Source organism: Gracilinanus agilis, chromosome 3 (genome assembly GCF_016433145.1).
Source record: "Gracilinanus agilis isolate LMUSP501 chromosome 3, AgileGrace, whole genome shotgun sequence".
Taxonomy (NCBI): Eukaryota; Metazoa; Chordata; class Mammalia; order Didelphimorphia; family Didelphidae; genus Gracilinanus; species Gracilinanus agilis.
Genome location: NC_058132.1, coordinates 195,860,839 through 195,881,966, shown reverse-complemented (window position 1 = coordinate 195,881,966; position 21,128 = coordinate 195,860,839). Strand labels below are relative to the sequence as shown.

The 21,128-nt window shown below is 39.8% G+C and overlaps 1 protein-coding gene across 1 annotated transcript in view; it reads right to left on the bottom strand.

Moving 5' to 3' along the window:
- Positions 1 to 6,010: 6,010 nt before the first annotated feature.
- TTC12 (tetratricopeptide repeat domain 12) overlaps positions 6,011 to 21,128 on the bottom strand; it is a 54,536-nt gene continuing 39,418 nt past the window's right edge. The window contains exons 18-22 of the mRNA XM_044666322.1: positions 16,762 to 16,830; positions 15,407 to 15,508; positions 11,872 to 11,971; positions 8,655 to 8,880; positions 6,011 to 6,177 (exon numbers count right to left, since the gene is read on the bottom strand). Coding sequence (XP_044522257.1) covers positions 6,102 to 6,177; positions 8,655 to 8,880; positions 11,872 to 11,971; positions 15,407 to 15,508; positions 16,762 to 16,830 — 573 coding nt within the window. The 3' untranslated portion in view covers positions 6,011 to 6,101. The remainder of the gene's footprint in view (positions 6,178 to 8,654; positions 8,881 to 11,871; positions 11,972 to 15,406; positions 15,509 to 16,761; positions 16,831 to 21,128) is intronic.

The following is a 21,128-nucleotide window of genomic DNA, read 5'->3' as shown; positions in this document are numbered from 1 at the left end:
ATATTGACTGTGTCCAGAGATGTCTCTCATTCTACATATTTTCTCCCTCCCCTTCCTCTCAAGGGGCAGATAACATGCACATCCTTCAGCATCCTCCAACTCATTACTGAGAATGATGCCCAATGTTCCTGAAAGAGCTACTTGGAATGGTGGGTAGGTGATATCTCCAATGATTCACTTCATTTAGTTTGCTTTTCCAGGAACCCATATTTTCAAGGAATCTGGAAAATGAGGCTTTCACAAAAACAGGGGCAAAGAGTACTATTTCTTTATTTCCTCCATGATCTTTTCAAAAATTTTAAAATGTTTAAATATTTTTCCATGGTTACGTGATTCCTTTTTTCTCCCTCTCTTCTTCCCTCCTCCCTTCTGGAGAGGACAAGCAATTGCACTGGGTTATTCGTATGTTATCATTTGTTACCTATTTCCATACTATTCATTTTTATGATAGAGTAATCTTTTAAAACCAAAACCCCAAATCATATACCCATATAAACAAGTGATAAATCATGTTTTCCTTCTGCATTTTTACTTCCACAGTTCTTTCTCTCAATATGGATATGGATAGCATTCTTTCTCATAAGTCCTTTGGGATTGACCTGGATATTGCATTGCTATTAGAGGAAAAGTTGATCAGATTTGATCGTTCCACAACATTTCAGTTTCTATGTACCATGTTGTTCTGGTTCTGCTCATTTTATTCTGCAACAGTTCATGGAGGTCTTTCCAATTAGTATAGAAATCAAAAAGTTCACATGATATCTTTTCTTGTATAAGCAATTTGAGTCTTGTTTCACAACATGATAAAGAGAGAAATATGTGTTATGTGATAATATACATACAACTTATATCATAATATCTGCCTTCTTGGGGCTGGGGGAAAGATAGGAAAGAGGAGAAAAATGAGACATAGATTTTTGGACAGAGCAAATGTAGGCTTATGACTAAGCATATTTAGTATAATTTATTACATGGTGAATCATGTAATATATTATTGTTATATTACATATTATCTTCTATATTAAAAAATAAAAATGATCATTCTCATATATACACACAAGTCTGATCTTGTCCCACGAGCTGTTTCTGTGTAGGACATCCCTGATCCAGTCCCCCCCAAACAGGATTATTTATTTATTTATTTGTTTATTTATTTATTTGTTTGTTTGTTTATTTATTTAATTTAGAATATTTTTCTATGGTAACATGATTTATGTTCTTTCCCTCATCTCTTCTCTTTCCCCCCTCACTCCTTGGAGCCAACAAGTAATTCCACTGGATTTTACATGTATCATTGTTCAAAACCTACTTCCATATTATTAATATTTGCAATAGAGTATTCATTTAAAGTCAACATCCCCAATCATATCCCCATCAAACCATGTGATCAATCATATGTTTTTTCTTCTGCGTTTCTACTCCCACAGTTCTTTCTTTGGATATGGATAGCATTCTTTCTCATAAGTCCTTCAGAATTATCCTAGATCATTGCATTGCTGCTAGTAAAGGAGTCCATTATGTTCAATTGTGCCATAGTGCATCAATCTGTGTGCAACGTTCTCCTGGATCTGTTTGCTCCTTTTGTTCTACATCAATTCCTAGAAGTCTTTTCAGTTCACATGGAATTGCTCCAGTTGTATTCCATCACCATCAGATACCACAATTTGTTCAGCCGTTCCTCAATCAATGGACACCCCTCATTTTCCAGTATTTTGCCACCACAAAGAGCACAGCTATGAATATTTTTGTACAAGTATTTTCCCTATTATTTCTTTGGGGTACAAATCCTGCAGTGGTATGGCTGGATCAAAGGGCAGGCATTCTTTTTAAGCCCTTTGGGCATAGTTCCAAATTGCCATCCAGAATGGTTGGATCAATTCACAACTCCACCAGCAATGCATTAGTGTCCCAATTCTGCCATATCCCCTCCAACATTTATTACTTTCCTTTGCTGTCATATTGGCCAATCTGGTAGGTGTGAGGTGGTGCCTCAGAGTTGTTTTGATTTGCATTTCTCTAAACAGGAGGGATTTAGAACACTTTTTCATGTGCTTATTGATAGTTTTGATTTCTTTATCTGAAAACTGCCTATTCATGTCCCTTGACCATTTATCAATTGGGGAATGGCTTGATTTTTTTGTACAATTGATTTAGCTCCTTATAAATTTGATAAATTAGACCTTTGTTAGAGGTTTTTGTTAAAAAGATTTTCCCCAAATTTGTTGCTTCCCTTCTAATTTTGGTTGCTTTGGTTTTGTTTGTACAAACCCTTTTTAATTTAATGCAATCAAAATGATCATTTTACATTTTTTAATACTCTCTATTTCTTGCTTGGTCTTAAATTCTTTTCTTTCCTATAGATCTGACATGTATACTATTCTATGGTTACCTAATTTACTTATACTTTCCATCTTTATATTTAAGTCTTTTACCCCTTCTGAATTTATCTTGGTATAGGGTGTGAGATGCTGATCTAAACCTAATCTCTCCCATATTGTTTTCCAATTTTCCCAGCATTTTTTGTCAAATAGTGGGTTCTTGTACACTATCTTGCTGAGGTAATTTACCCCAAGTCTATTCCATTGATCCTCCCTTCTGTCTCTTAGCCAGTACCATATATGTTTTATGACTACTGCTTTATAGTACAGTTTAAGATCTGGTACTACTAGGCCCCCATCCTTCACATTTTTTTCATTAGTTCCCTTGATATTCTTGATCTTTTGCTCTTCCAAATGAACTTTGTTGTAATTTTTTCTAATTCTATAAAAAAATTTTTGGTAGTTTGATAGGTATGGCACTAAATAAATAGATTAATTTGGGTAGGGTTGCCATTTTTATTATATTAGCTCATTCTACCCACGAGCAATTAATGCTTTTTCCAATTATTTAGATCTAGTTTTAATTATGTGGAAAATGTTTTGTAGTTGTGTTCATATAATTCCTGTGTTTGTCTTGGCAAATAGATTCCTAAATATTTTATATTGTTGAGGGTGATTTTAAATGCTCTGCTTTCCATCCTAGGGATGGAAATTCTTTAATTTTTTCAGCAGCTTCCTTCAAGGGTCTCTATCCCTTAATGTTATGTGTCTAGGTGTATGTGTGCATGCTTAATATCAGTTCTCACTTTATTTCTATCTGAAACATTATAGTCAGTCAACAGTCAAGCATTTTATTTTAGAAATACTTAGCTTCCTCTTTAGAATCAATACTGGGTCTCAGTTCTGTGTAATTAGAATCTGTTACCCTAAAAACTAAGATTCCCCAGCAAAACTACGATTTCCAGAAAAACTACAATACCCAGCAAAGCTATGATTCCCAGAACCCCACTCACTTCCTGTTGTTATGTGCTGATGTAGACAGGATATAAATTGAGTTGGAGGTCTATCTCTCTCCCTCTTTCCTTCCTATTGTGGCTTTGGTGGAGCAGGGACTTTTGAGCAGGTAGAAAACTTAATCATGTGATTCTATTTTGTCAGATAATATAACTTTATAAAAATAGTACTTGAAGTATTGGGCAGTTAATTTAAAATCTTACAATTCCTAGGCAGAAGAGCAGTAAGGACTAGGTAATGAGGATTAAGTGATTTGTCCAGAGTCACACAGTTAGGAAGAATCTGAGTCCAAATTTGGACTTAGGACCTCCAGTCTCCAGGTCTGACTCTCTATCAACAAGCACCATTAAGTGCATACTATGTGCCAGGTGCTGTGCTGAGTGTCAAGACAACATGTAAAAGAGCTGACAGTGGGAGGCAGAAGAAAAGGTAGCAGTCTCCAGGGATAAAGACAAGTTTGGAGGCATTTGGGTGGTTCAGTGAATAAGAGTCAAGCCTGGAGATGGGGGGTCTGAGGTTCAAATCTAGCCTCAGGCACTTCCTAACTGTGTGACCCTGGGCAAGTCACCTAACACCCATTGCCTAGCCCTTACTGCTCTTCTGCCTTAGAACCAATACACAGTACTGATTCCAAGATGGAAGGTAAGGGTTTCTAAAATAAACAAATACATCGTATTGGTTTTCAGACAGATGAGTTACCAATTACATGTAATAACAAATTTCCACACAAGTTTTCCTAAGTTATATGATTGAATTTATCTCCCTGCCTCCTTTCCCTTATTCCTCTAGTATGGGTAAGAAATTTGACCTGAGTTATAATTGTATTGTCATGTGAAACACATTTCCATATTGTTCATTTTTGTAAGTGAATAATATTATAAAATGAAACCCCCAAACATAAATCCAAATAAACAAGTGATAAATCATGTTTTCATCTGCATTTATACTCCAACAGTTCTTCCTCTGGAGTTGGAGAGCATTTTTTGTCGTAGTCCCTCAGAATTGTCCTGGATCATTCATTGTATTGCTGATAATAGCTAGGCTAAGACACAGGAGTTAAAATATAAAAAGACGTCTTTAGTTCCAGTCAAGCTTGAAGACTTCAGAATTCTTTTTCAGGTTAAATAATCCCACTTTCCTAATGGCCACAAATTCAGACATTAAATTGTGCCCTGGGACTTTGCCAGCAGTCTTTGCTTTGCCTAAAATAGAGCACATCCAGTCAGGTTCCAGGGCTTAGTCTGATGTCAGTTTAAGGAGGACCATGACAACAGTTGCTGGTGTGGCAAAACAAAGTATTTCTTACGTATCTGATTGATTTTCTTCCATCCCAAGTGAAAGCCCTGCAGCATGGTGTGCTCTGGAGATGACAAGATTAAGAAAAGGAGGCCTAGCGCTGTCTGCACCAGAGAAGGAGTGTACTGGGTAAGAAAGCTATCCTCACACCAGCACTGGGGAATGAAAACTCTTCAGGTGAAGAAATCGATCCTTCTTGTGAAGCAGAGAAGATTACTGTTCTCAGCAGGCACTCTGAAGCAAAGATAATGTTATAATTTGACATTCCTTACTCTTTGGGGAAGAGATTACGTATATAATAACCTCCCACAAATGTCTAAAAGGACAAGTGAAGCCAAAGGGCTGGAGGAGGGGGCTTGACTTGAAATCAGAGGAGGCAAGCCTTCGTGTTGGATACACAGGATGGTGCTTGCATCTTGCATGCAATGGGGACAGCCACAGATCTGGTCCTCTTCTATGAGCCACATCAAACAAGGCCTTTCTTTTCGATTCTGTGGTCTCTTTGATGCAGTCTGGGGAAGCTAGAAAGGGAGGGGGTATATGTTTACTTTACAGAGGGAAGGAAAGGAATACAGATTTTTTTTTCCTTTTTACCATTCTGTGGCTGTTGCCATATATAGAATGAAATGAAATCTGGGGGTTCATCCACAGCTCAGCATGGCTCCTCTGGTTCCAGGCATGGATGTATCTGTGGGGATGATTATCTTGTGAGCCTCCTTTAGTCACTTTGTTTCACAAATAAGGGTTTTTTTTAAACCCTTTTCTTCTTAGAATTGATACTAAATATTGGTTCTATGGTAGAAGAATGGTAAGGGCTTGGCAATGAGTGTTAAGTGACTTGTCCAAGGTCACAGAGCAAGGAAGTATCTGAAGCCAGATTTGAATCCAGGACCTCCTATTTCAAGGTTTGGTGCTCTATCCACCGAGCCACCTAGATACCCCTCAAAAGAGGTTCCTTGTTTAAAATGAGAGTGATCTTCACCAAGTGTGTTAGGAGAGAGGGGGTCTAGTTTTCTTAATTATAAAGATGATTCTTGACTGATTTCTTGTTGGGTAAATGCTTTACTCAAATCTACTTCCTATACCACACTGATGTAATTCTTGACTCTAGCCTTGGGATGGGTAATAGCAGAATGTTCAAAAACTCTGAAGTGTTCAAATTATTCTTAATAAGACTCCCAGTACTGGGTCTTACTGGATGTTTCCTTTAGGAACCAATCCTTGGGTCTCCTGGCTCATTATGCCACCTGAGGTAACAGAAAAGTAGTTATATCTGAAGGGTGGGAAGGTAACATTTACTCATACTCAATGTAATTTCCACACTTCTATTAGTTGAAATTCAAGGGGAAGAATTCTGAAAACAAATAGCCAGTACCCCAGTGTATATTAAAATAATAACTTTATTACCATGAGAATAAAACCAGTGGTATAAAGCAAATGTCTCCTTCAAATATGGGCATGATGTGACACCTTTCAAGTCTTTTTGATGTATTTCATGGTTGAATTGAGGATCTCAATCCCATGAAGCTCTTCAAGTTGAACAGCATGCCTGCAACAGCCAGAATGCAAAAAGTCAGCTTCTAACTCAGAAAACCCCTGCCATTGCTCAGATGATCTTCTGACCCTAAATGGATGTGGAACATTAGTGTTACATCAGGTAGATAAGGAAGGGGAATGGCTGCCAGATGCTTTGAAAGGGAATGGGGCTCCAGAGACTGAAAACAATGACCCTAATTCTGATAGACACGGGGGCAGATGTGGCTGGCTGGACAGACAGGAGCATAAAGAGGGACCAGCCCTCTCAGGGACACCCCTTTCCCTGCCCAGGCAGGTGGCTGGGGTTTATTCAAGCCTATCTCTTCTGCTTATCTCACTTAGCCAACTTCAATTCTTCCCAAAGGATTCAGCTACCATCACCATGAACTGTTGTCTCCCCCCAGTCCTTATCTCCAACCACTAGGAAGTTGTATCATTATATCCAAAACCAAACATAACTTTTGATCCTAAACAAGCTCTTCCTTCTGACTTCACTATGCTCTCATGTTAGAAACTTTCCATCTGTTCCATTTGATTTTTGCTGCTTCTTTTAAAAAAAATTTTTTTAGAAAAATTTTTTCCATGGTTACAAGATTCATGTTCGTATTCTCTCCCCCTAGCCAATGTGCATTTCCATTGGTTTCTTCATGTGTCATCAATCAAGACCTATTTCCATATTATTGATAGTTGCATTGGTGTGGTTGTTTCGAGTCTACATCCCCAATCATGTCTGCATCAACCCATGTGTTCAAGCGGTTGTTTTTCTTCTGTTTTTCCACTCCTGTAGTTCTTCCTCTGAATGTGGGTAGCGCTCTTTACCAAAAATCCCTCAGAACTGCTACTAGTAGAGAAGTTCATTACCTTCAATTTTACCACAGTGTATCAGTCTCTGTGTATAATGTTCTTCTGGCTCTGCTCCTTTCACTCTGCATCAGTTCCTGGAGGTCTTTCCAGTTCACATGGAATTCCTCCAGTTTATTATTCCTTTGAGCACAGTAGTATTCCATCACCAACAGATAAGCTTCTGGTTCTAGCTCTGCAATATTTCTTGATGCCTTCACCCACTCTGTTTCTCCTGTACTAGTCTCATATAGGCTCTCATTACCACTCACCTGGAGTACTGCAATAGTCTTTCTATCTTCACTCCCTCTCCTCCTATCCATCTTCCATGGTGCTGCCAAAATCATCCTAAAGCATGTGCCTTAGCATGACAATTCTGTGTTCAAAAATCTTCCATGTATCCCTGTTGTTTACTGATTAAGATATTTTCCCTTTGTTTAGAATGCAATGCCTCCACAATGTGGTTTGTTGCTGTTGTTTTGTTGAGTAGTTATATCTAACTCTTTGTGACCCTATTTGAGATTTTCTGGGAAAAGAAAATGAAGTGGTTTGCCGTTTCCTTCTCCAGCTCATTTTATAGATGAGGAAACTAATGTTAACAGGATGAAGAGACTGAACCAGGGATACACAGCTAAGTAAGTGTCTGAGGTCAGATTTGAACTCAGGAAGATGAGCCTTCCTGACTCCAGGTCTGGCATTCTATCCACTGCCCCACCTAGCCACCCCTCTCTATTATTCCCCATACATATTATGCACTAGGCAGTGTGCAGGTGGAAAATTTGCCACTCCTGAGCTACATTCCCAGCATCCTTTTAAGTTACATCCTCATTTGATATATAGAGGTTTGGGGAGATAAATTTGGCTGAGACCCACATTGTCGGGCTCTTTTTCGGGAGCTTGTGTTTTGCTTTGGTAAAGTGCTGCAGGTGTGAGTTTTTGGCTCTCTTTGCTTTGCTCACTTTACTGAAGAAATTCTTTTCCTTTTCTTTCCCTCCTCTTTTTGTTTACTATTAAATTATATATATATGCATATATATATATATTTTAAAACACTAGGATCATGTATTCATTTTTACTCCTATAGCACACTGACTCATTTTCTGCTCCTTCCCTCCATCTTCCAAACGCACTTTCTTGCTTCCATCCCCTTGGAATGCTGTCTTATCCCCTACACTTGTACATCCTACTCATGCTTTAAAGCCCAACTCAAATCCCATCTTCTCCATGAAACTATTCCTGATTCTCCCTATTTGTAATGATGTTTTCTATATAAAAACTCACAAAACACTATTTTGCTTCTCTCTTATACACTTATACTGTATAAGGGTATAATGGTTACCTGTGTAAGCATCAAATACCTACTGGATTAAGCTCCATGAGATCAAGGACTCTGACATGAATTTTGCATCTTCCTTCTACTATAGTGCTGTGCATATAAAAAGTGCTTAATAAGTGCTTGTTGAATTAAGTTGGCAAAAGAATTGAACCTTTATCCAAAAAAACTCCCTATCCTCTATTTTCACTTGATTGGTCAGGGTGTCCCACATCCTCTATTAAGGCAGCACATTGCCACATAGTTATTCCCTTTGACTCTGTGGCCTGACAGACAATCTGGCCGCTTGGTCCTGATAACCCTCGGACACTTAGTACCTTGGTTCAGCTGTGCACAGTTTTCCCAGGGCAATCCCCGCATTCAGCTGCACGGATGTTTCCTTTGAATCACCACCTGCAAGTTTTAACAATATCTTTACGATATTAGACTTGAGCAGGACAAAGGCGATTCCAGGCACCTCTGCACAATTACCAATGCAGAGGGCTGCATTTCCCACAATAATCTCATCTTCTGAGTCGAGCAGCTTGATCAAAATACTAAACTCTATAGGAAAAGAAAAGAAAAAAACAATGCCGCTGATTCTCTTAATTTCCAAGGTCCCTTTGAGCACAAAGATTCAATTAAATTTTCTAGGCTGTCTAAAGTCAAATGGAGAAATGGTTGGTGAACTACATTCAACTACTGGGATAGCAAAATGACATCAGGGAAGAGGCAGTAAACACTCAACTTCATTAGTACTAAGGAATTGGAAATAAAAACTCAAATAAAGGGCAATCACAGGATGAGTGCTATAGAAGAAATGAAAGGAGTAGGCTGGATGAGCTTTGAGAGGATGCCTTCAAATGCCAAAAATACAGGCCAGACTCTGGAACTGGAACGTGCTATTCTAGGCTTTGGATATTAGGCAGCAACTATTCCCCCAGGACCCCTGAGCCTAGTACTCTGGATTTTGTGCCAAGGTCTCTAGGATTGGCTGCTCGAGTAGGGATAGTTTCATTCTTGTTTTCATATTCACTTAGCCTATTGCAATGCTCTGTACACAGCAGACACTTAAAAAGGGTTTGTTTAGTTGTATTAAGGTTATCAGTCTGGGAAATAGCACCCAAAGCTAGGAGAGAAAAGGTCTTTCCTCCTCCTGGATGTGTTACTCAGAATAGTAGCAATGTCATAGGCACAGCCCAGACAGAACATACCCTAATGGATGTGCATGTTTTGGTACCATTATTGGGACCAAGAATTAAAACTGGGTCTTTCCGTTCCCCTGTGGAGCCAATCAGAATGTACTTCCGAGACCTTTTCAGAAGACCTTTTCCCCTTAGGAATGGAGAATAAACCAAAAACAATTAATCTTTAAGTGTCTGCTAGGACTTCGGCATTGGTGCTAGATGTTACTGATATAAATACAAAAATGCAATAGGCCCAACCCTCAAGGTTTATCTTCTATTAAGGGAGACAACCTGAACCTAAAGAACCACATACAAAACTGACACGTTTAAGTGTATGGGGAGCAGTTGTAGCCAGTGAAAGACTTTGCGTTAGGTGATGCTTGATCAGAGGGCAGATTCTGTCTGACAATTACCAAGAAGCACGATTGGCCTGGACACCCAAGAAGAGGAGGAATGTTTTAATGGAAAATGGAAAGAGAATTCAGGCTTAGGTTTTAAGACAAACCAAGGAGCTTGTGTTTAACTCTAAGAGTCAAAAGGAAGCCAAACTCATTGAGTAAAAAAGTGACATGTTTGGGCCTGAACTGTAGGAAAATCCTTTCTGCAGTAGTGTGTAGGGTGGATAGGAGGGAATAATCAAAGCAACTAGTTCAAAGGAGGCTACTGCAATAATCCAGAGAACAGGGGATGAGGGTCTAAATGAAGGTGGTAGTTGTGTGAGTGGAGAAATGGGAATAGATGCAAGGAATGTTGTGGAGGTAAAAATGACAAGATAGGACAGCTGGTTGTAGATGGTTGTTGGCGGTAAGGACACTGAGGAGGCAAACCTGTGTGACTAGAAGGATAGTGGTGCTCTCGACAGAACTAGAGAAGTTCAGAAGCGGGGTTGGTTTGTCATCAGGGTAAACAAACATCTAACCACTGCCTCCTTCCTTGCTCTCTGCTGCATCTTATATTCTTCAATTTCAAGTGGAGATATTCGGTCAAAATATTTGGAAAAACATCTTCTCCAACAAGAATGAGCTGGAGGTGGGAAAAGTCCAATTCTAGGACAAATTTCCAGATGCAATCAGTGTAGGTGACTTTGGCATTAGTGATTTTTCCAACATCTGACACAGACTGTCACCACACCTCTTGGCAGCAGAGCCCACACAATGCTGTCTTTGGATTCTAGCCTTACCACGGCTTTACAATTTGACTCAGTCAGAAGACTGAGAAGCTTAAAATGGTTAGGAAAATTCCAGGATTGTGAGGCCCTATTGCATGTGTTCCAGGAGCACAAATTGCCCAACACGGGAGTATGCTGTTGGAAAAACTAGACTACAAGATGGTACAGCAAAAAACAGTATTAGAGCCCTGGGTGCCAGCACAGCCCATCCTGGCCCAGGCAGTGCAAGCAAGAGAAACTAGAACCAGAGCCTTTGCCTGCAGAATGGGCTTTCCTGGGCTGGCATTTTATTAGCACAAGTACACTGAGAAATATTCTATAGGATATTGTAGATATTTAAAATACTCTATACTGTGTAGATATGTAAAATACTCCATGGGACATGGATATATACTCTATACGGTGTAGGTATATACAATACTCTATATGGTGTAGATATGCAAAATATACTATAAGGTACAGATATATAAAATACTCTATAGGGTAAAGATATATAAAGTACTCTATAGGATATAGATATAGAAAATACTCTAGAGGGTATAGATATATAAAGGACTCGAGTGTAGATATATAAATTATCCTATACAGGGTGTGTGTGTGTGTGTGTGTGTGTGTATGTGTACTGAGGCTGTCGTAGTTAGGGACTCCCTGCTCTCAACGACCAGTTTGGAAAACCCAGTTATAAAGTGAAGGCTAGTCCCTTATCCAAGAGGGTTTTCTCATTCAGTACACATTGAATTTTATTTTCCAAAGGCAAAGAAAGAACTCGTGTTAAGGCAATAGAGTGAAATACTTTACAAACTATGCCAATGACAACTTGGTGAAAAGGTGTTTCTCAAATCAGAACTTGCCATTTCTGCTTTCTGCTTTGTCTCTCTCAGAGGGAGGAGGTTGGGGGAAACGAAGGAACTAAATATCCCCAGCTCATTCTACAGCATGGACGTTCCACCTGTTTGTAGTTGAAAGACTAAAAGGTTCCTTAGTCAAAGACAAAACACCACATTTTTCTGTAAATACTACTGAATTCTGGGGAAGGTTTAAGGACATCACTGCTACTCCTTTAACCACCCTTCAATGGAAATCTTCTTTAGAGCTCCAATCCAATGCACCCTGTGCATCTTCAGGACAAGGTACTATGCTAGACTCAGAGCTAGACTAACCTCCAGGACTGAGGCTCTGTCTCATTGAATTGTCACTTACTTTTGTCCAGTCTTGCTACGTCTTCTCGAGCTTGATAACAATTATTAGTACAGACAGCTATTATCTTTATGGCATAGCGTGAAGCGGTCTGGCCTCCAGCCTAGATTTAAAAATTTTAAAAAGCAGAAAGAAGAATAAAAAATATATACATACAGCTCTATCATTTGATGCTCACATAGTTTAAACCTTGCCTGGAAACCTGAGTCACCTAGATAGATTGTAACAGTGGTTTACTGATATTTTATAAATGAGAACTCTGCAAAAGGTGGTTTTTACTCTATGGAGTTAGGCTCAGATGAATGGAGGAATGAAACATTTATTAAATGCTTCCTATGTGCAAAACACCAGGCTGATGACTGAGGGTACAAAAGAAAAGTCAGACAGACTCAGAGAGCTCACATTCTAATGAGAGAAATGGAAGGTTCTACACATGGACGGTTTCATCTGCAAGTCAGATGAAAAAATCTCCTGGTCCTCAGGCAGCACTGGCAGTTCAATGTTAATGCCTCCTCTTTAATGCCATTTCCACTGATAAAATCTTGTCAGTCTATGAGGTTGAACCATTTGATGGTACCAAGGATGTTAGTGGCAAGACCTTTCCTTTCTGGGTCCGCAGTCACTGTGGCTGCAGCATCTGCAGGCTGGGACATTCCCAAGGCTCAGGTGATGGTAGTCCTCTGACCTGCTTGGGATATGCTGGCTCCTCTCTCTCCCTCAGTATGTTCTGCTATTCTAGATCCTGCCAGTTTTAAAATTCTCCCTCTCATCAACTCTAATCTTCAACCTATGCCCTCCAAAACAGATGTATGCCTATTATACTATGTCCACCCTGGCTAATTAGGCCTGGGGAAGCTTTATAAGTTCATTGTTGAGAACAGAAGGAAGTCACCAAAGTGGCAGGCATATCTCACTCTAAAGATGAAAAATGACAAAGGCCTCCCCTGAAACATCTCCTCTTGAGAGTGGCTTCTGTCTCACTAAGGCTGTCAGGCTGACAGCTCTGCAGGGAGAACACCATGAACTTAAATCATTCCAAGAGGTGAGGTGAAAACTGTCAAATCATCATCTCTCAAATTACAAAGCACAGCTCTTTAAAAAGTGTGTGTACGCATGCATGCGTGTGTGTGTGTGTGTGTGCGCATGATGGGAGAGAGAAGAAGAGAAAGCAGAGGGAAGGGGAGGAAGGACAGAAGAAAAAGAGAGGAGGGAAAGAAGAGGTGTGTGAGTAAATATATATATAGATATGTGAGAAAAGGGGGAATATATATCTATCTAGATAGAGAGGGAGATTCAGAAAGAGAGAGAGAAGAGAGGGAGAGATGAGAGAGAGAATACAAGAGCAGAATAGGAGCTCTCTTCTGGAACATTCAAAACAATTTTATGAAGTGAACCCCTAAAAGTGAAAATTCTCAGCTTTCAAGAATGGGGAAGAGGTTGGTTGGTAAATGGAATAAGTATTATTTTTTAGGCACCTACAATGTGTCAGACACATGCTAAGTGCTTATAAATATCTCACTTAATCTCATTTGATCATTTGAGTGATGATCTATATTTAAAATCTGCCTCAATATTCCCCCCTCCCTATGTCCAATAGCAGCTTCTCTCCAGTACTATACGAATCATCCAGAGATTCTTAAAAAATCCTGACCTTCTGTTTTAGAATTCATACTAAGTATTGGTTTGAAGGCAGAAGAGAGATAGGGGCTAAGCAATGGGAGTTCAGTGCCTTGCCCAGGGCCACACAGATAGGAAGTGTTTGAGGTCAAATTTGAATCCAGGACCTCTTGTCTTCAGGCCTGACTCTCTATCCATTGAGTCCCCCATCCAGAGATTTTTTATCAAATCTTTCACCTCTCTTTAAGTGAGCTGACTAGCTTGACCAAGCACAGAATAGAACCATTCACTAATTCACCTTGCTAGCCAACTTCCCTTCTCATTCTCTCCTCTCTAGATTTACAGTGTTAGGCATACAAGTCCAGTATTGCCCCTGACCTAAAAATATCCTCTTCAGAGCATATAATCTTTCAGAATGGTAAGGTGCTGGATATAATAATTTATTACTACTCAAATGAGTAAAAAGGAATGATACTAGTAAAGAAAGGTTATGAGGGGAATAGCACTGCAGCTCTGAAGCATTGACAAGGCTGATAGGAATCAGCTTTTTTTTTAAAACTCTTAACTTCTGTGTATTGGCTCCTTGGTGGAAGAGTGGTAAGGGTGGGCAATGGGGGTCAAGTGACTTGCCCAGGGTCACACAGCTGGGAAGTGTCTGAGGCTGGATTTGAACCTAGGACCTCCCGTCTCTAGGCCTGACTCTCAATCTACTGAGCTACTCAGCTGCCCCCAGGAATCATCTAGAGGTTGGGGCAGCTAGATGACTTAGTAGATAGAGCACCAGGCCTGGAGACAGGAGGTCCTGGGTTCAAATGTGGTCTCAAGACATCCTAGCTGTGTGATCCTGGGCAAGTCACTTAACCCCCATTGCCTAGCCCGTGCCGCTCTTCTGCCTTCGAACCAATACTTGGTATCAATTCTAAGACAGAAGGTAAGGGTTAAAAAAACAAAAGAGTTCATAGGATAATAGATGCAGGAATGGAAGGGACCTGAGACCTCATCTAGTTATGTTCCCCTCATTTTAATAATGAGAAAACTGATTGCCCAAGGTCACACATGTTGGAAGTGGCAGGGCCACTGTACATATTGAGATGCATCCCACTATACCACACTGTCTCCAGAGTTTCCAAGTTAGGGTTGAATAAAAAGTGGGTGCCATGAGGATCCACTCAAGTGGCAGAGGAGTGTGGTGGATAGAGTGGAAGACAAGTTCAAATCTTGCCTCTGATACTTCCAACATGTGTAACTGAAAGCAGATCATTTAATTTCCAAGTGCTTCAAGCAGCTCCACAGGCTCTAAGACTATGGTGGCGAGCCTATGGCACGTGTGCCAGAGGGGGCACTCAGAGCTCTCCCTGTGGGTGGGCCATACCCCCAGCACAGAGTTTGCCAGAGTTCATTACTAGGAAGCCAGAGGGACACAGGGCTGGGCTGCTCTCTCCCCCTCTCCACTGTAGCCTGAGGACATTTCTCACATCATCCATCCCTCTAAAAGGTTCACCATTACTGTCCCAAGGCATAGAAGAGTTGCAAGTTGCATTGGTAGAGGAAGTTCTCATAATCAGTCTCCTCCACTGATGAATCAGAGGGCTTCATGTAGATGTATATGGTAGATCCCAATTTGATTCATTCCTTCATTCAATAATTATTTCCTGAGGACTTTCTTTCACAAAACACTGCTGGAGGAGGAAGAGGAGGAGCAGAAAAATAAGACTCCCTCAAGGAACTCAGAATCTAGGTGGGGTAAAACAATCATGGCAAATCCATTGAACAAAGCCTATTTAAAAATAAAACACTGTTACTAGTGCTAATGATCATCATAATTTTAGACTCCTAAAATAACATTTACAATAATAAAAAATTGAAAATTATAAGAATTAGCCTCCACAAACTTCAGGAAGTTGCAAATTGTTTGTGTTACCTTTAAAAACCTGATCATTGTCTTTATCACATCTGCTTTCACTGTCTCCTCAATGGCTTTCGAGGAGGCTGAGAGGACCCGGCTTAGAACCCCAGCAGCTCTCTGAGGGAAAGAGAAAATAAAAGATGAGCAAATATTTTCTAGAAAAAACCACTGATGGCCTTTAAGAGTTAATGAAGCTCCTACTTCTTTCATTTGGCAGATACTCGGGTAATGCAAAAGCAGTCGTTAGTGTTGGAAACAAAATATGCACCTATAAAAATCTAATAGCCATGTAATAGCTGGAGAATGCTGTTCTTTTTAATAAAGCTGTCGGGAGGCAATTCTGAGACCTCAAAGATGCTTCTCGGTAGAGAAGCCCAGCATGGGCCAAGGCTGGTAGCTGCTGCACAGCAGGGCTTAGCTTAGTTTTGCATAGAGCCAGCGAGTCCAGGCCTGGAGAGAGGAAGACAAACTGTAGATGGCATTACAAGGTTCCAGGATCTATTAGTCACTATGCAGCAGAACAGACTGCTATTCATTCTGTCAGAGGAAGAGTTCTCAGGGGAAAATCATTACATGGGCAAAAAATGGGCAAAAAATCACTGACAGTGTTAGAGAACCAGGCCAGGAGATGGGAAGTCCTGGGTTTGAATCTGGCCTCAGACTGTCACACTTAACCCTTATATTGTAGCCTTTACCACCCTTCTGCCTTGAAACCAATATTTTGATTCCAGATTCCCAGCCAGAAAGTAAGGGTTTAAAAAAAAGTCACCAATGTTTTGGGTAGCTTTCCTGAATAGGACCTTAAACAGAATTAAGGGGAAGCAGTTCCCCATCAAGGGATACAAACCAGTACAGCTATAGTTAATAATTTTGGTGCCAGGCAGGGACCGTGAAAGACAACCTCAATTAAAATGACATTTTCATAGCACAGATATTGACATCATTGTTTTTGTTCAGTCATTTTCAGTTGTTTCTTACTGTTTATGGCTTCCTTTGGGGTTTTCTTGGCAAACATCCTGGAGTGGTTTGCTATTTCCTTCTCTGGCCTATTTTACAGATGAGGAAACTGAGGTAAACAGGGTGAAGTGACTTGACCACAGTCACACAGCTATTAAGTCCTGACTAGGCCTGGCTTGCTATTTATTACATCACCTAGGTGCTCTAATTGATAGTGATACAGTTTGGTTTTAGAGTCCACAGTAGAGAGTTACACGTAGGATTCATAAATGTCTTGCCTGGGAATCCATTTTTGAGTTCTGTGCCACATAAGCCAGGTATATGAACACACACACACAAATCAAATATACTAAATTTTACAATCTGTCTCTTTCCAAACCATTCTTTCCTGGATTTCCTTAGGATAAGCTTACTGTCAGGATTCCTCCATCTTCACAGCTCAGCAGAGACACACATCTCTTGCTCACTTCTTCTGCTAGGATCTAGTACAACAAAGAAGAATAAAAAGGATTCAATACATTTATTGATATCTTGGGAAAAAATAGAGACAGAATACCTATCAGCTCTTCAGAGAATACAAAGTGGAGGTATAAATAGGATCACTAATACCTTGGATGACAGAATTGGGATCCAAAAGGATCTCAATAATTCATAATTATATGTTAAATTAAATAAGATAAAATTATCATTTGGAAAAATAAAAGCCCTTTATTTAGGTTTGTCTCAGTAACCTAGGGTGGCGAGAAGGCAGTAGAAAAAGAATTCACTCAAAAAGATGGAGTTTTTAGTCAAGTGGAAGACCAATCAACAGTGTGACACTTTAGTCTTTCAGTGAATCTGTGGGGGCCCAGTGGCACAGATCACAACTTATCCCTATCTTCTTACCCTGTTTCTTCCTATAAGTCTTCTACAGAAGATCCACCAAAAATGTGGAGGGTATTCCTCTATGTATCTTGACATTGCATGGATATCAATTGAACATTTAAGCTGCCCATCAGTTATTTCCCTCCTTCCCTAGATGATTCACCTTAACCTGTACTACATGTTTCTAATAACATTATTTATATTGTTTTTCCTGTGCAATTCATTGGTGATATGCTGCAGCCTACCTACACCCACCATGAGCTTCTCCACTGTCCTTTGGATGACCCCACAACTGATTCTTTGGAGACCAGTATTCCATGACTTGCAGGTAGCATCACTGGAAGAATATTCAATTGAATCTATGATCGTAGCAGTATAGATGTTGTTTCTAATAATGCAGATCACTACTCACTTCTTCTTGCTCATCCTATGTGACTCTTCTCCATGCTTTCCTATAAGTTCATAATGGAAGTCCAACCAACTTGCTGGGGGCCTTCTTCACTTTCTTCTGTCATTGCAAAGACACTAGTGGACAATGCTCCCTTAAGCTGTGTGGGTCCACGGCTACACAGTGCCTGAATTGGTCCTGTGGACACTGAATTGCTGCTGCACAAGTTCTCTTTTAAGTACACTGCTGGTTCTACATAATTGTTTACATCACCGTTTTTGCTTTCCTTTTCTGACATACAACGTATTTCATTTGGTTAATGAACTGCCATTGTATCAATCCAGGTAGGTCATGTAATTTTGGCTGGTTGGGGGAGAGAGCCTCTTAAGGATGAAATAGGTAGCCTTCTTATTTTCAAACAGGCAGGAAGGTCCTCATTGCCTGGAGAGCGACTGCTGTAGTCTTTTCTCTAGAGGCAGAAACCTGAAGTTATGTGAGATAAAGGTAGAAATCTGAAGTTATGCAGATAGACTTCAAAGCCCTCACTAGGAGGAAAGGAAAGGAAAGGAAAGCCATCCATCTAAACAGTGACTAAGGTTGTGAACATTCTGCTAAATTGTGCTAAATTTTACTGTATAATTCAATTAATAAATAAAATCAAAAGTATGTAGATTTTCAATTTTATGGGAAGTATTGGTATTATGTAAACTTAAAACCAAAGCTTTTAAAGTGCCATGCTGTTATCAATTCATGTGTAAATTTCCTGTTCAAAGCAGGAAGGGGTCCATGGAGCTGAAAAAAATATCAGGGGGCACATTGCCAGTGGAGCATATGCCACATGACTGGACTGGACTATATACTTTTTGATCATCCATTTCTTTGATGACATCCTGTACATCAATGTTCTTCCTTGTAGTTCCTCATTTGCTATGTATTGTAGCCTGCTCACATCCATCCGGTGCCTCTCCAGTCTTCTGAATGACATTCACTCTCAGTTTTCTGGAGATAGTAACCTGTGACTTATCACCATTCAACATGACCAGAAGAATGGTGGCATTAAGAATAAGAGCTTTCCATCCACTAGGATTGTGGTACATGAACATAATGGAATATTACTATACCATAAGAAAAAAGAAACATGAAAATTTCAGGGAAGCTTAGGAGGATTTATATGAAAAGAAATAAGGAGAATGAAAAAAGCAGTTAGAACCATGATGGAACATAATGCATAACTACTATGAATGGGAAGAACAAAAATAAGAATGGGATTGCTTACTTATGTGCAAAAGCATAATGCTAATGACCAAACTTGGCCCTAGAGATGAGAAGAGGCACAACCCTCCAATCTTTGTAGGGGGAGGAGGTATGGGTGCAATACTGTCATACTCAGCTGATATAAGAGTTTTGCTGAACTTGGTTTTTTTCCCCCTCTTTCTGTTTTATTTTGTGTTGCTGAGCAAAAGAAGAAGGAAGGATATATTTAGAAATAAAAGTGACATAAAGGCTAGAGGCATTAACATTTAAAAACATATGAAACAGGGGCAGCTGCGTAGCTCAGTGGATGGAGAGTCAGGCCTAGAGATGGGAGGTCCTAGGTTCAAATCTGGCCTCAGACACTTGCTGTGTGACCCTGGGCAAGTCACTTGACCACCATCGCCCACCCTTACTACTCTTCCACCTAGGAGCCAATACACAGAAGTTAAGGGTTTTAAAAAAAAACCATATGAAAGAAATCTGGATTCAATAAAGAAGTTTTCCAGTTCCATTATGGCCATCTAGTCCACTCTCCTCCTTTTGTCTTCTTGTTTAATTCTGGGTCAAATTCATTATCTAGTTTCACTATATGGTATGAATGTGGGTTGTATGAATACACATATAAGAGTCAGTATTGATAAAGTAGCAGCTTTAAAGTCAAGTTCTGGGTTCAAGGTCTACTTCTGATATATATTGGCTGTGTGATCCTGGGCAAGTCATTCAATTTCTCACTACTCTAGGCAATTCTCCCAGACTAGAATTTCAGAGAGGGTGTGTACACCTGAATCTGTAGAGGGATATTCTTTCTCCAAGAGTTCTTACACCAATAAAATTATAGTCCCTATTCCTGTCTAGATGAATGCACAGACACAGTGAAGAATCAATCTTTCTTGTGTCATAATTTAGATAACGAGGCATTATTCATTCATTTGTTTTTTTTCTTATGTGTAAGGTTAGGTCAAATTATGTTGCCCAGATTGCTTACAGAAGACTCTGTCAAGTTTCAGGACTTCATGCAACCAGCAAAATGTTACCTGTGAACAAGAACTTCTGGGGGTCTTTAGCATCTACAGGGATTCGTTTCTCAGCTTTGGTTTTCTTGCCAGCTCTCTATGCCAGTGGTAAAACTTGTGTTACACATTCGTCTCCCCATTTTGTTTTGCTGGAAATTAATTATCAGAGGTTCTCTGGATGAGCTTTTCTCTGTCGTTATATCTTTCAAGGAACCTTGAATAATCTGGGCATATAAATGAGTGATGTTTTGTTGCATGAGAGGCTGCATCTTGCTTTGCCAAATCAAATATTTTATAATCAAGAAACAATAAACTAAATGGGCTATTGAATTCTCCACATCTTTCAGTTGTATTAAGCATCAGTTTTGTGCTAGCAACTGTGTTTGGTGCTGGGTAATGGTAAAAATATAGTCTACTGTGCAAAATGGCTTGAGAAAGCCTGACAATACCATAATGATAGCCTCATCAAGGATAACTTTGATGTATTCTTTTTTTTTTTTAACCCTTACTTTCTGTCTCAGGTTCCATACTAAGTATTGGTTCTAAGGCCGAAGAGAGGTGAGGGCTGGGCAATTGGGATTACCCAGGGTCACACAGACGTGTCTGAGTGCAGATTTGAATCCAAGATCTTCCATCTCTAGTTCTGACTCTCTATACTCTGAGCCACCTAGCTGCCCAGATATAGATTACTTTCATAAAACTTTCATATAAGAGGTAAAGTAGGCAACATGGAGGTTAATAGTTACTGATGTTCTCCATTTATATGTGTGTGTGTGTGTGTGTGTGTGTGTGTGTGTGTGTGTGTGTGTGTGTGTGTGTGTGTGTTTTGGTGTTTGTGTTTCTTCTGTCCTTCTTCATTTCCAGGGTCTGTGCATTTTCACTGACTGCTTCTTTGTGTGGAATGCTCTCCATCCTTAACTCTGCTAAACTGACTTTCTTTAGGACTAATTTCAAATTCCATTTTCTCCAAGAGATCTTTCTGGATCGTCCCATTTATACTGTTTTTATCTTGCATATAAACACAGTTGTTTCATTGCTCTTTACCTAATTAGAATGTGGGGCACCTGAGGGCAGGGTTTTTGACATTCTTTGCATCTCCAGCCTTTAGCACAGCACACAGAAAATGCTTCATAAGTGCTTACTGATGGGCAGTCTCCAAAAGCCTGAGTTTTCTTATTTGTAAAATGAAGTGGTCCCTTTTAGTTCCATGATCCCAGTTTCATGCATCGGTAGACTAGATGACCTCTAACATCACTTCCAG